Source organism: Rhopilema esculentum, chromosome 21 (genome assembly GCF_057945365.1).
Source record: "Rhopilema esculentum isolate cy_ngs chromosome 21, ASM5794536v1, whole genome shotgun sequence".
NCBI lineage: Eukaryota > Metazoa > Cnidaria > Scyphozoa > Rhizostomeae > Rhizostomatidae > Rhopilema > Rhopilema esculentum.
In genome coordinates, this window is record NC_142835.1 from 12,646,238 (window position 1) to 12,660,948 (window position 14,711).

Here is a 14,711-nt window from a genome sequence, read left to right on the forward strand (position 1 = left end):
AATTTCCCTTTTCAAGACAAAAACTCTCAATAGCTTTCAACTGATCATGTAAAAATGCTCCACCTAGCCGGAGAAGCTTTTAAACTGATACACAATGACTTATTTTGCGACTGTACCATGTCCTGAGCATCTCTGCTGAAGCACAGGTATCTAAGTATTGTGGGGCGTGAAACGATTAGTTCTAAACATGTGCTGGACACCCAAACAGAATCGTAATATATGTACATAAAGGGAAAAAAGCTACTCAAAACCTAATTAGAAATACTTACTGTGTTTCTGTGAGTGTTGGAATCCTGCTTTGCCAATTTTTGAATCATGATTTACATAACGCGTTTGAAGGTAAATTTTTGGGTTATTCTTGTCCTTGTGACATAAGAATTCATATTTCGAGCAATTCTTCACGCCCGTCTCTTCCAGTCCGTTGCAATTTTAAATTTAGGAGATAGAAATGATGAAGACTTTTGAAAGCAGGAACTACCCGCATGTTTCTCAAATTTCAAAAGTTAGCAAATGATGACGTGTTGTAACAAAGTGAATTTTCAAAAAATTAAATTCAACTTTTAAAAGTATTGCAAGGGTTTCGAGATTTCGTGACATTTCAGTGAAAGGTCTACATATTGATTCTTCGAAAAGTAACTTATGATAGTTTTAGAATAAAGAGAGATGCAAATTGTTTGACATTTAGTTTTAGAATAAAGAGATGCAAATTGTTTGCCATTTTAATTGTTTTGCTTGAAGCGTTTAACTGTAAAACTGTCAGAATAAAAAGTAATTTTTTGAACAGGGCTGATTTCTAAAAGTTCTTGGAAGGGGGCTCTAGATGCGATTTTATAAGACCGGTTGTGGTTTCTTATGACCACGATCATCTTTTATCACACCCATCAAATGAATTAACCAATACTGAAGCAAATCAATGTTTGATATGACTGTTCTTCCCAAAACAATGCAGCTATACTTCAGTCACGTGATTTAGCGCAAGCTCTCAGCCAATCAAGATTTGAGCCCTATGCTTAATTTCTCATAACAAGCATAGTGAACAAGCAACTTCACCAACTTATGTTGTTTCTTGGCCCATCTAAACGAGGCTACATCAAAAGCCTTCCCAAATTTGATTCCAGCAAGAATGATGAAGATCCTTGCATTGGGAACACGATGAGTTGATGATGAATTGTATCTGATCCTGGCCTATAGCTCCGATCAAATTATGCAGACAGTTACGAAAACTGTGGCCCTTTTCTATTTGAGAGACATATGGAAGATTTAGGGCACCAAAGAAAGATGAATGCTGGATTAGAAGAAGATTTAGAGGATTTCACCCCAGTACAGGCTGGAAGGAATGGAGAAGAATCCATTGGACTTCAATTTGTGGCTAGTGTTGAAACAGAAGACATTGGCTCATATTCCATTCATAGAACCAGCACGGACGGTGAAGAAGAGGGAATAGCTAGTTATGGATCAGTTGGGGAGCAACACCTAGAGAGTGAAACAGTGACTGAAAGTGAAATAAAAGACGATCCATTGGTATGCGCCGCGTCTAAAGATAACAAAATAGAAACTGATAAAGATGGTACTTGTGAAGTAAATGTTGATTTGCCTTCCAAAACTGCTAAAGACGATATTGCAATGGAGGATGTCATGGTTTCAAATGAAACATTGAACCATGAGGAAATTCCGACATTTGAAATTGATTTTGGGTCAAAAGATTTTTTGAATTTAGTTGCAGGATCAAGAAACGAATTCAGAAACTCTGATGACTGTTTTCTAAAAGGATGCAAATGGTCAGATTTATCAAGTTTTTGGCTGCATTTCAATGCCATTTCTATTGCTTTCACATCACAGGATTTGCATCTATTATTACATCAAGATAAAATGATTGTTGAAATTCTCATTTGACTCAACATTGAGCATTTCATAGCCTAGCCTTGTGCCATAATTATGAGAGAGTCAACAAAAATTCAGCATTTTATCCCTACGAAGCAATTATATCCAGGCATGACCAATACTTAGCCTCCTTGAATGTTTAGCCCTTGCCATCGCATGTTAGGAAGCAACTTTAGCTATTTATCTTTTCGAAAATTGGTAAGGGAAAAATAGCAATGCTATTATTCTTCATTGTGCACCCAGTTGCGTTTTTGTAGAATTGATAAAATCAAGTCCAAATGCTCGCTTACAGTTGCCAATTTTTTTCTGTCAATTAAAGAGATTGATAATTGTAAAAACACTTAAAACTGTTTGGAATTTAAATTGGCTGCTAGCATCTGAAATTTATTTACGCAATAGGCCAAATGAAGAAACAATTTCAATGTAAGGTTTTTTCAAAATCAAAAGTTTTTGCAATTCCATTGGCACAATAAGAGATACCTCCTGGCTTACCTCAAATATATGAATAAAAATATTTTTCTGATTGGTTGCAACTGGGCACAATGTTTTCCTCTGTGCTTATAACCTACTGCATTATTCAACATTAGATTTGTGAATGCTCATATATTAAGCATGAAAAGCATCAGATTTTACTGAAAATAAATGTGATGTATATACACGTTTTTTATAAGAAACCTAGCTTGGGTCCTAGTACGGAAAGTTTCTTAATTTTTCAACAGTTTCTAGTACTAAAAGTTTCTTAAAAGTTTCTTATCTCCAGATAAGCATTTAACATCAAATTTTGCACTTTCCCTCGCATATTAATTGTATCAAAGTTTATAACACAACAGTAAGATTTGATATTGTATCTCTTGTTCATTATTCTTATGGAAACAGGGGTACTTTTTATCGAGACAACCAATAAGTAGACAACATCCTGTGTTACTTTAAATAAAAATGTGTTAGCAAATTTAAATCAAGCAAAAATGGATTGTTGATGTATTATTTCCGGCTCAGAAAGTCATCTTATTTTTTTCAGAGTTTCTTAGAAATATTGATTTAGTTCTAAAGTTTCTTAAATTTTTGGGGCTCTAGTACTAGGTTTAGTATTAACTGGTTTCTTATAAAAAATCGTGTAGATCACTTCCATTATGAATTATCATGAAATTAGATCATGATATAAAAATCAGATCATGAAAATATTCCATATAGAGATTCAGATTCCGAAAGTGAATTTAGAAGCTATAAAAGCAAATCAAAACCTTGCCTATGTTCATAGTTACAAAATAACCCTTGTTGCAATATTTTTTTCAAGGTCTCCTGATGGATTGTGCATCCTTACAAACAGCAATGACAACTTCTTAAGGATTTTCAACATACCAACATTATTTCTGCAAGATGTGTCCTCTGCAAATGAAATCCCTGAAGAACTGGTTTGTTCACATTTGAAAATTTTATTTGCTTGTTTTTCATTGCTGTTTCTTCAATTACCTAAAATAGAGCAAAACTGGATGCACATGTAGATTGGAAATCATAGGAAGGAAGGCATAGCAGTCATAATTTTATTAATCACAACCCTTTTAAGGTCTTTCCAGATAGATCTTGATAATTCAACTTTGGCCTCTCCAAGTTGTAATTTTTATTTGCAAAGAAATCACTTTTTTGCTAGACACCCTTGGTTGACAAAATGAATATTCTTTCTACTGTAAAGAATCTCTGGTTAAAAATCTGCCTGGCCCTCAACAATTTGGCTTTCTGACTTATCAATTTAAAGTTTCTATTCATTTTAAACCTGGTATTTACTAATCATTGTTGTACATTTAATGAAGAACACTTTGGGGTTAACACATTTTGTTGATGATGCCTGTTCAGGGACCACACACTAGTCTAAATGTGGGAAGGCTGAAAAGGGCATGACATAGATTTTTTGAGGCCACGCCCACTAGAACGCCGGAAAACGCCCCTTTTTGAAAATACTGGCTTATTTCTACTGGGGTTTTATAAAAAAATTGGTTCAGAGAAGATATCGATAGCTATAAAGATAGATAAAATTAGCTTGTGGATAATGAAACAGCAAGAAAAACACCTAGAAAATGAACAAAAAGGGTTCCCAGTCAAGAAAAGCTGCTATTCCTTAGGGGTATATGATTCAATGTTGCATTAGAGCATAGTTAGAGTAAACTTTCCAAAATGTTTTCTTACCTATTTTTACAAAAATGTGGAGGGGCTATAGCCACTGCTAGCCCAATGGCTGCATGGTGCCTGTGCCTGTTCAAAAAGGCTCCTTAAATTGCTGTCTCTGTGAGCTGCTCTAATGCAGGCAGTTTTTTGAAAATTTTTGTGGGAAAAGGGCATTATACATGATTTACACATGATTTATGGCAAAAGGGCATTATATTGTGAATTAATTTCACAAAAGTTGTGATACCTAAATATGTTGGATTCCAACAAACAGTTGCCAAAAATGATACATCAAAATATCTGTTCACCAGCAGTAAAGGTTATAGTGTAGTGTTCTGTTTATTGAGAATGTCATTGTTTTAGAGAATAATTGCTGATAAGTCTATTAAAGCCCCACTGTTAATATCACAAAGAAACAAATTTCTACTTTTTGCTATAATATGAGATTCTGCAAGATTTTCCCAGAGCCCTGTTACTCTTTTCATGGATCAATCTACTGGAATATTGTAGCTTGATATGGTTAATGATAGAATATGTTTTCTGCAGGATCCAGTTTTAAGGATGAAAGAGGGAGAGATAGTGTATGATTTTGATTGGTATCCTTTGATGAGCTCTTATGATCACCCTACATGCTGGTAAGATTCTTCTTCTATGATTTTCTAAAAAATGGTCACTTATTGCTTGCTTGCGATCACTTTCATTGTCAAAATATGATTTTGCCCCTGCCAATGAACTCACTTTAGTATAAAAGGTTGTTCTATTTAATGTTCAACTGAAATAAGCTTTGATAGAACAAAGAAGATATTCATGTTCTTGTCTTTGTTTGATCTGCTTTGACACTGAATGTACACTTGGGTTGTAAAAGTATGGAAACACTAGGTCACAGTGGCAACGCCAACTAATTTCAAAATCAGAATTAGAGGCAAAGGGGCTTGGGAACGATAGTTTATCATGGGAAAGTGCAATTTCCATTCCTTCGATTTTCGGTTAAAAGAAAATTTATTGATTGGTTTGCTGTTTTGAGGGAAAGAAATCAGCCAGACTTCAAAGCACTGCTACAAAGAAGTCTGTAAAATTTTTTTCAAAGTATTCATGAAAATGTAGGTGCGAGGATGGCTCAGTTGTTAGAGGCGCTGACTACAGACCCAAGGGTCCGTTGTTTGGGCCCCTGGCATGACCAAACTTTCACCCAGAACGAGGAGGGTCGCCAGCCCTATGTAATTCCAGGCGTAGGAGCCATGACGTGTGGTCACATCGAGAGGAAGGACCAGGACACTTCTCGTTAAGCATAATCTTCTCAGTGTCCCATAAATTATAAGTGAGTAAGTTATTTTAATCTTAAAAAGTCAATGCTGACACAAGGTGAGTTGCTCTACATTTGATGTTAAAAAACTTCTTATCTTAAATTGTGATTTGCCCATTATCAAAGCACATGATAATCAAAATTAAATCAAACCGTTCTACTTTCATAATGCCTTTGAAATTAATGAAAAGAGTAATCTAAACCTATTCTTTCGATGTTATTTAGCAAGCCAACTATTTTTATCACTAAACGGCATCATTAGAAATTTTTCAAGGATATCATTATTGATAAACTAAAGCCTGATATCTCAGCTGAAATTATCTTCTCGCTAATATTTGAAGTCAGAACAAAGGTGCACGTGATAAGACTCAAGTTAAATTGAATTATCTTATGCTTCTCAAGTTTCGCCTGTATTTTAAGGCATTTTTTATGAATCCTTTGATAATATTTTCCAGAGCTCTTCTGAAGCACTTGTCGAGCCTTCCCTAATTTTTCCCACAAAACAGGAAGATCTTTCAAATATATTTTCATTCAAAAGCCATTAGAATTACGCAAAATTTTTCGTACCGAAGGCTTTTATTTTCAAAACCCCTTATCACTGAACTTCTGTTTTAAAAACTTGTTGGCTTTGGCCCTTGGCTTTTGTGAGCCCCCATTTTAGGCAATATTTTCATACTTTTGTGACCCGAGTGTATATACCAAAACCATGCAAGCAAACATACTAGAGAAACTGGTGTTACTTTCTTCCAAATGAATAAAACTGTTTTTTGTGTCATGAAATAAATCTATGATGTCATCAATCATCAATGGAAAGGTAGGTTTCAATTGATTCTCTCTGGTTTTGGAACTGAGCAAACACACTTCTGTATGAACACATGTAAATTTATATTTATCGTATGCATTTTATATTCATACATTACATTACTTGATGCACAGAAGCACAAATCAATTAATATATTAGAGCTTTAATTTAAAGTGGGAATGCTTGCTGTTTCTTGCTTGCTTACTAATCAGCAGACTTTGATGAATCTCCTTAAATTTATGCTGGTCATCCACAGAACTCTGTCTTCTCGTCGATTTTATTCTCTCCAATATTCTACTTTTTTATTGCTCTACATGTACCCACTCATTCAAAGATAAAACTTATCTGAGTTCTTCTTTCTCCTTTGATTTGCTACTCAGTCTGTCTCACAGCACAAAGCCTTTCAACTCTATACAAGATATATTTACAAAGACTTTGGTATACATAGCCTACAGATGTATGCCTGTTGGCATGACCCTTGACGCCTGTATTCATCAAACGATATCAAATGATCGGAAAGAAAATTCTGAATAAATGTTGCATGTCTCTTCTTGTCTTGCTATGAAAATTGTCTACTTTAGAAAAATTCATGGATGTTTTAACAAATTTGAAAATCTAAATTTCTTATCAAAATCTCCATAACGAATATGGTCTTTTCCTAGTGGGATTCACCTGGTGTTGCATCAACAGTTAATCAGCAATACTTTGACTCGTAGGCCAGGTCGCGCATGGGCTTTTTTGGGGCCCATCGTAGCCCTCGGTAGCACTGATCATTATAGTTATGCCATCTCTGCTAAACTAAGCAACATACAGAATCGTAAAGCAGGACCTCTTATCTAATTATTATGAAAATAGTTGACTCAAATTATGAATTGTTTCTAGCTTCATTTCAACTTCAAAGGATCACCCCTTACATCTGTGGGATGCATTTACAGGAGACGTGCGATGCAGTTATGTGCCAAAAAATCATCTTGTAAGTATCAAGGTTATTGAAAATGTCGTTGATGATGAGTATAGGTTATTGAAAATGAGTATAGAAACGTACAAAATAAAAGGTTTACTTGTAGCCTCTTAATTCAAATGTTATTTTGTAGCGGTAATCTTCTAAACTTTTTAAAGCAAGTGATATTTTGTAGCCTTGCAAAGCAACCCAATTATAACATGGATTCGTATCATTTTCAATGCATTCAAGATTTTTGGTATGTCTTTGGTTTTTTCAGGATGAAGTTGTGGCTGCGAACTCAGTAACATTTAGCATGGATGGAAATAAAATATTCTGTGGCTTTAATAAGGCAGTGAAAGTGTTTGACACTAACCGACCTGGCTGTGAATGTATGGAATATGCAACTGCCGGTAAAATTTTTCTCTTTAGCAGTTGTTTGTGTACTACGATATTTACTTCGTTATCACAAGATCAAAAAGTTACGAAAGGAGAAGCAAGCCTTGACTACAACTAGAACTAGACTGAAGTTCAAGAAACGAAAAGTAGCCGGCACCTGAAGAAGAAGGGAAACGAAATCTCCAGTGCAAATTGCAGGCCTTCTGTCGCTTTTTGGGGCTTTGAGTGTTACTGTTCTATCTTTTTACAATTTAAATCTGTATACATGCTTGATATTATTTTAGACAATCCAACGTTACATATTTTGACGAGCATTTGGGTTTCCACTTTTCTATGTTTTCCTAAACATATTAATTAATCATTGTTTCGTTGTTTTAATCATTATCTTGTTTTTTACAGTAAAAAATACAGTGTTTACCCAGTCCGGTATTATATCGAGCATCGCGTTTTCAAAGGCATTGGGGAAAGTCTTTGCTCTTGGCTCGTTTGGAAAATGTGGTAAGATTTCTTTATAGAGTAAACAACACAAAGTTTGTGACAGCGTTGAAAAGGCAACAGTTGTTGCCTTGTTAATATGTGTTTACTAGAATCGTTGCACCTCGCTTAAATGGCTCAAATCCCTGGCTGATCAAACAGTGTGTCACAAACTATTGCATAACTAATGGCTGTCGCTTGTTTGCAAAAAGTATTCGACATTTATTCTTTAGGACTACTGTAAAAATGGTTTCTACCTGGTTTTTTCTCCAAAAACTGACATCCTGTTGCAATCAACCAACTAGAAAACATTTACATTGTTTTTTGCTTCTTTACTCTTTGCAAATGCAAGGAAGATCTTGCTTCTGCTTGAGTAGTATATCGCTTGAGTAATATATCGCTTTTTGCAGATAAGACTTTGGCCTAGGCCGCTGTAGTTTCATAACAGTTTTGGAATCTTTGTTTCGACATCACCCATTGCAATAAATCTTGATGACATGTTAACATTTCTGAATTAATTTATGATGGACAAGAAGAGTTAGAACTTCTAAATACTCTCATCTTTAGCTATATTCTAGCCCAGAGCATATATTCTTCTAATAAATTTCTATGCAGTAGACCCATTAACGTATATTGTTCACCAGGCATGGACACATGATTTCCAATCGAGAAACGTTATAAGCCAACGGAAAAGGGATTAGAATATGTTGTAACTAGACTAGTCTGTTACAAATTGCCTTCAAGATGCGATGTTTCTTTTTTTTAAAGAAAATTTTCAATCTATAGAAGGAAGAAAATTCCTGAAAACTATAAAGACAATGCTTGAGGAATCAGTCATAGAAAACTATGGGGTTTAGAAAAGATTTTTAAAGCAAATTACACTCTGTCCAACCGTCATTGAAAAAGCCACTTTGTACTGAATGTTTCAAATATGCACTTTCACCTTTCTTTTCAAGTTGAAACTTTGCTTTTTCGCTCCAACCACGTTTGCGACCGTCTATTTTTAGCGTAAACTCGCATCGTAAGGAATAATAACACCAAATGTCTTAAGCCTTCCAGAGTTCCAGGTTCATCCAGATTCACTAGTTCCAGGCCTTCTGATTAGATTTTTATCATTCTCTGTACATGTTGCTCAATTTCATGTCTTATGTTACTAACTAATGGTACTTAATCGCTCTTAATATCTGAGTGAATCAAATTGTGTCCTGTTATTGGGGAACACTGTAAAATAATCATTAATTGCTGGAAACTTTCAAGAACATTTTCCCGCATTCTGAAGGCACATTTACGTCTGATACTTCTACAAGTACAGATATTCCACATTGCAAATACGCCATGTTAAAGATTACACGTTTCCCTGTGTTCATTTTAGCTCGCGATATTTTGCCTGCATTTTTGCTGAAGTCTTCTTAGTGATATCAAAACTTTTGATATCAAAATTTTTGTTAACATAATACCAGGCTCGTTCTTGTTGATTATTTAAAAAGTTTAAACCCAGAGCATGGTCACAGGACTGTGCACTTTTTCGCCTTTGTTTATAGTAATGTAGGTGACCTATCAGAGGCATTCATTGAAGTTCTTATCCAAGGGCAGAACCATCTTATAAAATGTACAGCTAGGAATTGTTAGAAAGTATTTCAAATCATTTAATGACGCGCGACTTAATTTATATTCAACACTTGAATTTTGGTCATGGAGGTAGCATTTAGGTTATTTTAAAATGCAGCATTTGTTGACAACTTTAGAGCTAAATTAATTCATTGCCTCTCTAGTAGGGATCTATTCCGAAGACGATGCTGATCTGATATGCATGTTGCCAGGGAAAATAGGTGCCGTGACCCAAGTTCAGTTCTCAAAAGACGGATTTTACCTGTATGCCGGTGCAAGAAAGGTCTCTCTAAATAATCTCTTTAATATATGTTAAAATATATTGTCTTTTGATATTCTGCCTAGTTCTTGTATGCAACAACTCTGGATCCACATTCTTATGTTTAGTGGAATTTTGGATTCATCGTCAACACAGGGATTGACAATTAATTAAAACTGAAGTGTTTTGCGCAGTGTTTTTGAAGTTTTGATTTTCCTACTTGTCATATTGTTTACAAGGCAACTTGGCGCAAACATGCTAACTATTTGATGTAACCATTCACTATTGTTCTGAGATTCGCTTTCGCACTGCATGTAGCAAAGTTGATTATTTTCAAGTGGATTTCATTAAGATTGGATTTGCTTTTCTATTTTCTAAGCCTTTCTGTTTGTGTCGAGTAGAAAGCGAACTGTTGTATAATACCATTGATCGTAAGAGCCTGATCATTTGGCAATGACCTGAAATATGTTTGTTACTTTTATCTCCATATCTTTCAATTTACGTCATTGCTAAATCGTCTCCTGATAATTCTCGTTTTTTAATTGATATTCGTCTTCAAACATTTTGACATATATGAGCAAACGAACAAATGAGCAGAAATGAGCACAAATGAACTTTTTACGCCGATGGCATGCAAAGGTTGAAACGTCTTAAGTTGAATTGAGATATTTAAAGGACTTGCCTATCGTTATTTTGTTATCAAACGTGCTGAAACTCACTCGCGCCCAGTCCCTGTAACCCTTGATATCCCCCCTTTGAAAAAGACCTTGCAACTATTTGGATCACGATATTTTGTGTATAATTTTGCATCAAGAGCGACAGTTAAAAGGGTGGCATTTTAGATGCAATGTTTACAGTCGATCTTAAATCATTGAATGCATACTTCTACATTCCCCAGAACGATGAAATAAGTTGCTGGGATCTTCGAAATTTGGACAGACAGCTTTTCACTTTGAACCGAGATGTAGCAACCAATCAAAAAGTCCAGTTTGACATACATTGGTAATGTCCTCATTCTTTTATCGATATTACGATTCAAACCTTCTGCAAATTAGAATCGGCTGATAATATCCATTCTCCTTCCAGTAATCTTTCTCACGACTTTTAAAATGTTAATGCTGCTCTGGTGAGAAGACCTCGTGGCTTTTCTTTAAAGCATTTGCCTGAATATTAATTCTGATTTACATCAGGTCCGATCGATACCTGTTTTCTGGAAATACCAATGGATGCATATCTGTATGGGAGCTAGAACCCACTCGTCCATCAAGCCCGCACACATTCCCTGCACATGGTGATGCAGTAAATGGAATAAGGTAAATGCTTGTGTAAACCTTGTTTTGAAAATTGAGAGCTTGTGAATAACAGTGTTTGTCCTCGTTGAAAAGCAATAAAGGCCTTGTGTCTATTGTTTCATTACTCTTCCATTTCCTTTCATACATACACCTTTAAATAAAAATGACTCATAATTTATCCCGTGTGTTTTTATTGTCAATTCATTCTGACAAATTGATGCAGAAAAATGCTATTAGATGTTCATTTTAAAAAAGACAATTTTGACTTGAGCACTGTTTTGAATGCATTGATAGCAAATTTTTCGTTCAAATTTGCTCTCTTTGACAACTGAAAAACTTTCAGTCTGTAAATTGTGTGAAGTATATTCAAAGACAACTTGAAACATCGCAATTCGTTTGCTTGAAAGTCTGGCAACCATCCATCATTCCTGTTGTACTTTTATTTGTTCTCTTAGCATTCACCCATATGCCCCATTGGTTGCATCCACGTCTGGCCAGCGACATTTTGATATCAGTTCTTCAAGTGACACTGAAGATTCCCAACCGGAGTCCATTGACAATTCTTTGCTTGTGTGGAGGCTTAGTCAAGTATTTTAGTTTATATAGATTTTTACATAGAAACCCCCAACTATGATTTTTTTGTTGGCAGTAGTTTCTATTTTTTATTTTTCTTTAAGTGATCCTGATGGTAATCTTTTCTGCAAGCTTCTACTTAAGAATTCTGCCTCTAGCGAACCTGGTAACAAAGAAACGGTAACAGAGAAACAATTGGCCCCCTAAAATATTCTACGAAACATTACCTTTTCATTCAACATTTTGTACAGAAGTATTTTTATACTTTACACATGGTAGCCTTTTCAGTTGCATTTATTCGCTTCATGTGGCTCGCAGAAAACTCCTCAACCTCAACAATGCGAATTATCATAAATGTGTCAACGTGAAAGAAACGACGTTGTTTCTAGGGCTGTCCTTATCCCGCCGATTTATTTAGTCAGACCATGCTCTCTCGCGTCAAGAATGAGTCTTCCACCAACCTTTCCTTACAAGTTTCATGTAAGGAAACCAAGGCAGGTTGGCAATAGCTAACGGACGGATGTGAGAGATTTGCTAAGATTCGAACACAGTATGTTTTTGTGTGTTTTATTTCATTGGAATTCTTTCACATCGGCTTGCATTATTCGAGGCGGATATGACTTTTTTTTGATGAGCAAAAGAAAACATTAAGTTACGCTTCTCTGAGTCGAAGGGGAAATTAGAAGACAGGTTGCGCTCATTAAAGCGAATTAAAAGATTTCACGGTGGGTTGTTTTTTCATTACTTTGTATCAAAATAATATTGCGTTTCATATTATGAAATTCGATTTATCAAAAAGGGTAATGAAATAGAGAATTGACACTTAAACCACCCTTTTTCAATATACTACAATTTTTGTTCTTTGTAATTTTATGATGATAAATAGCTGTTTACTTCTTTTCTTAAAAGATTCCAACTTGTAATTTTAATTTGTTTTGAATCTTTTTCACAGAGAACTAATGCTTTTTTGTTAGAACTGCTTGTCGGGACACAACCCCCCCCCCCCTAGCAGTATTATTCTGCACAGCAGCTTTTCGATAGTCGATTTTTCTCCAATTTCAAAACGGAAAATGAGAATGGTTCTCTTTGGGTTGTAACAAGTTCTGTTTTCTAACCAAAGGACCTGCTTGATACATTGTTTCTCTCTTGCAGAAAACGAGATGTATAGCTAGCGTCGTCGTCTTTGCGCTTTGGTACGGGTTGAGGCATGATTCATAGAGATAACAAAGCAGAGGGATTGAATTCTCAATCCTTCTGTCGCCGCCACTGCTTACATCTCATGCTCGCCAGTGCTCATGCTGGATACATCCCAAGAACTTCTCTGGCTAGACCTGGCTAGACCTGGCTACCCTGCTAACGATCCTTTGTTTGACCAAATTGTGGAGACTCGGCCAGCCCATATGCTATCAGTATAGATCTTAGCTTGAATGGACGGCGAAGCTGGGCATAGAAATTCGAATTTAAACAAAGGAGTACCGTCGCCTTTCTGATTAACGATATAACGCCCTTTGTGATTGTCGCACCCTCTTATAGTTTCATATTTCAGTTCTGAGAATCAAACGAACATCAAGCTTTTCTCACATGTTGCATCTTTAACCTTTAACATAGATTAAAATAGTATCACGTTGCAAAAATATGAAGTGAATGGCTGTCATTGATTTGCTATTTCGGCTCAAGAGAAATTTTTTACGAAGGTAGTTAAATGTCGGCTAAGCGATCAAAGCTGCCGTCATACTCTAGTACCCGGAGTATTGGTATACGACTTCTTCCCCGTGGGTGAAATGCAATAGGGTTTGTTCTATCTTAGATAGAATTATCGCTCACTTCAGAATCAAGGTTACTTCTGTGTCATCTCCCATCAGGGGGGAAATTAAAGACCAATAAATGTTTAATAGGCTTTAAATCGGAAAACTGAGCTTTTTAATGGCGCCGATCTGAGATCTTGTTGCTGCCTTCGTTTCGCAAAATAATATGAATAATGCGATAACCACTGTAATCGGATTTTATTGTGAGTTAATTTGTTATGGTTATTTGGATAAGTTCTGTCTCCCATTGATCTAGCCTTGGTTCAATTCATTCTAGCTGTTCTCGTTACGTTTTGCAAATCTTCGCTCGTGTAGTAATCAATCTCTGTTCTTTGATACCTTTTCACGCTAACGTGTATCAACCAATACTAACCAAAAATACTTTCAAATAGTAGAGTAGCCCAACACTAGCTACCGGCACACGTTTTTTTGTATCGAGTCTTTTAGCTCAGGCTAGTTGCTCAATAACAGGCTAGTTTTTTCAAAAACTTTGATGACTAAAATTTGTCCAAAAGATTACCCAAAATAAGCTTGCTATTTTGTGGGAAATCTCTATCTTTTAAACAAGATGAAATGATAGTTCTAGTTCCATTACTTAACTTGGTTTTAAGCACGTGAAGAATCCAAAAGGAAAACTAAACTCTTTTTATCTGCAAAGCAACAGTCTTTGATCTTGCGGCCTTTGCTCTTTGAAGCATCTGAAAATAAATGTGATTTTAAATTCGGCGATTTTAGAAAACAGTAGGATTCGCATTTTGCGAACGCTTGAAAGCGAAACGAATTCTTGAACAAAAGGAAAACGAGGCGCATGTAACTGAAGCAATAATTAGGTAATTTTACCTAAAAACCTGTACTTTAAAAATCGGAACTCGGCTACAGAGCAGTGGACTTGCTACAAGTCTCTCTCTCTATTTAGTAATCTGAAAAATAAGGAAAGGGAAAAAGCAGAAAGGAGAATCTGAGCTTGCTACAAGTCTCTCTCCTCCCCTTTCCTTTTTTTTTCTTTCCCTTTCTTTGTTTTTCAGATTACTAAATAAAAAGAGAGACTAGTAGCAAGTTCAAGAAAGCAGTTGGAAATTGCTAGAGACTGCCTCTCCAGCCAAAAGATTGAAATGTTGTTTCTGCTGATTGCACAGTTTTAAGACACTTTGATGTCACTGCTCGGCTCACGTTTTTCCGAGGATCGCGTCAAGAAACGTCACTAAACAATGACTG

General features: G+C 35.7%; 1 protein-coding gene across 2 annotated transcripts; it reads left to right on the top strand.

Annotated features, from left to right (window-relative positions):
* The first annotated feature begins 1,082 nt into the window (after positions 1-1,082).
* Positions 1,083-11,752, top strand: LOC135684377 (telomerase Cajal body protein 1). Of its 2 annotated transcripts, none has more exons than XM_065199920.2 (10): positions 1,083-1,778; positions 3,176-3,293; positions 4,588-4,676; positions 7,029-7,119; positions 7,367-7,499; positions 7,885-7,983; positions 9,735-9,850; positions 10,725-10,828; positions 11,017-11,139; positions 11,574-11,752. In XM_065199920.2, exons 1-10 carry the CDS (start codon positions 1,252-1,254, stop codon positions 11,713-11,715), a joined length of 1,542 nt encoding a protein of 513 aa, XP_065055992.1. In that variant the 5' UTR covers positions 1,083-1,251; the 3' UTR covers positions 11,716-11,752. The 2 variants fall into 2 exon arrangements, with proteins under 2 accessions (XP_065055992.1, XP_065055991.1); XM_065199919.2 differs by having other exon boundaries at positions 1,084-1,778; positions 9,732-9,850.
* The last annotated feature ends 2,959 nt before the right edge of the window (positions 11,753-14,711 follow it).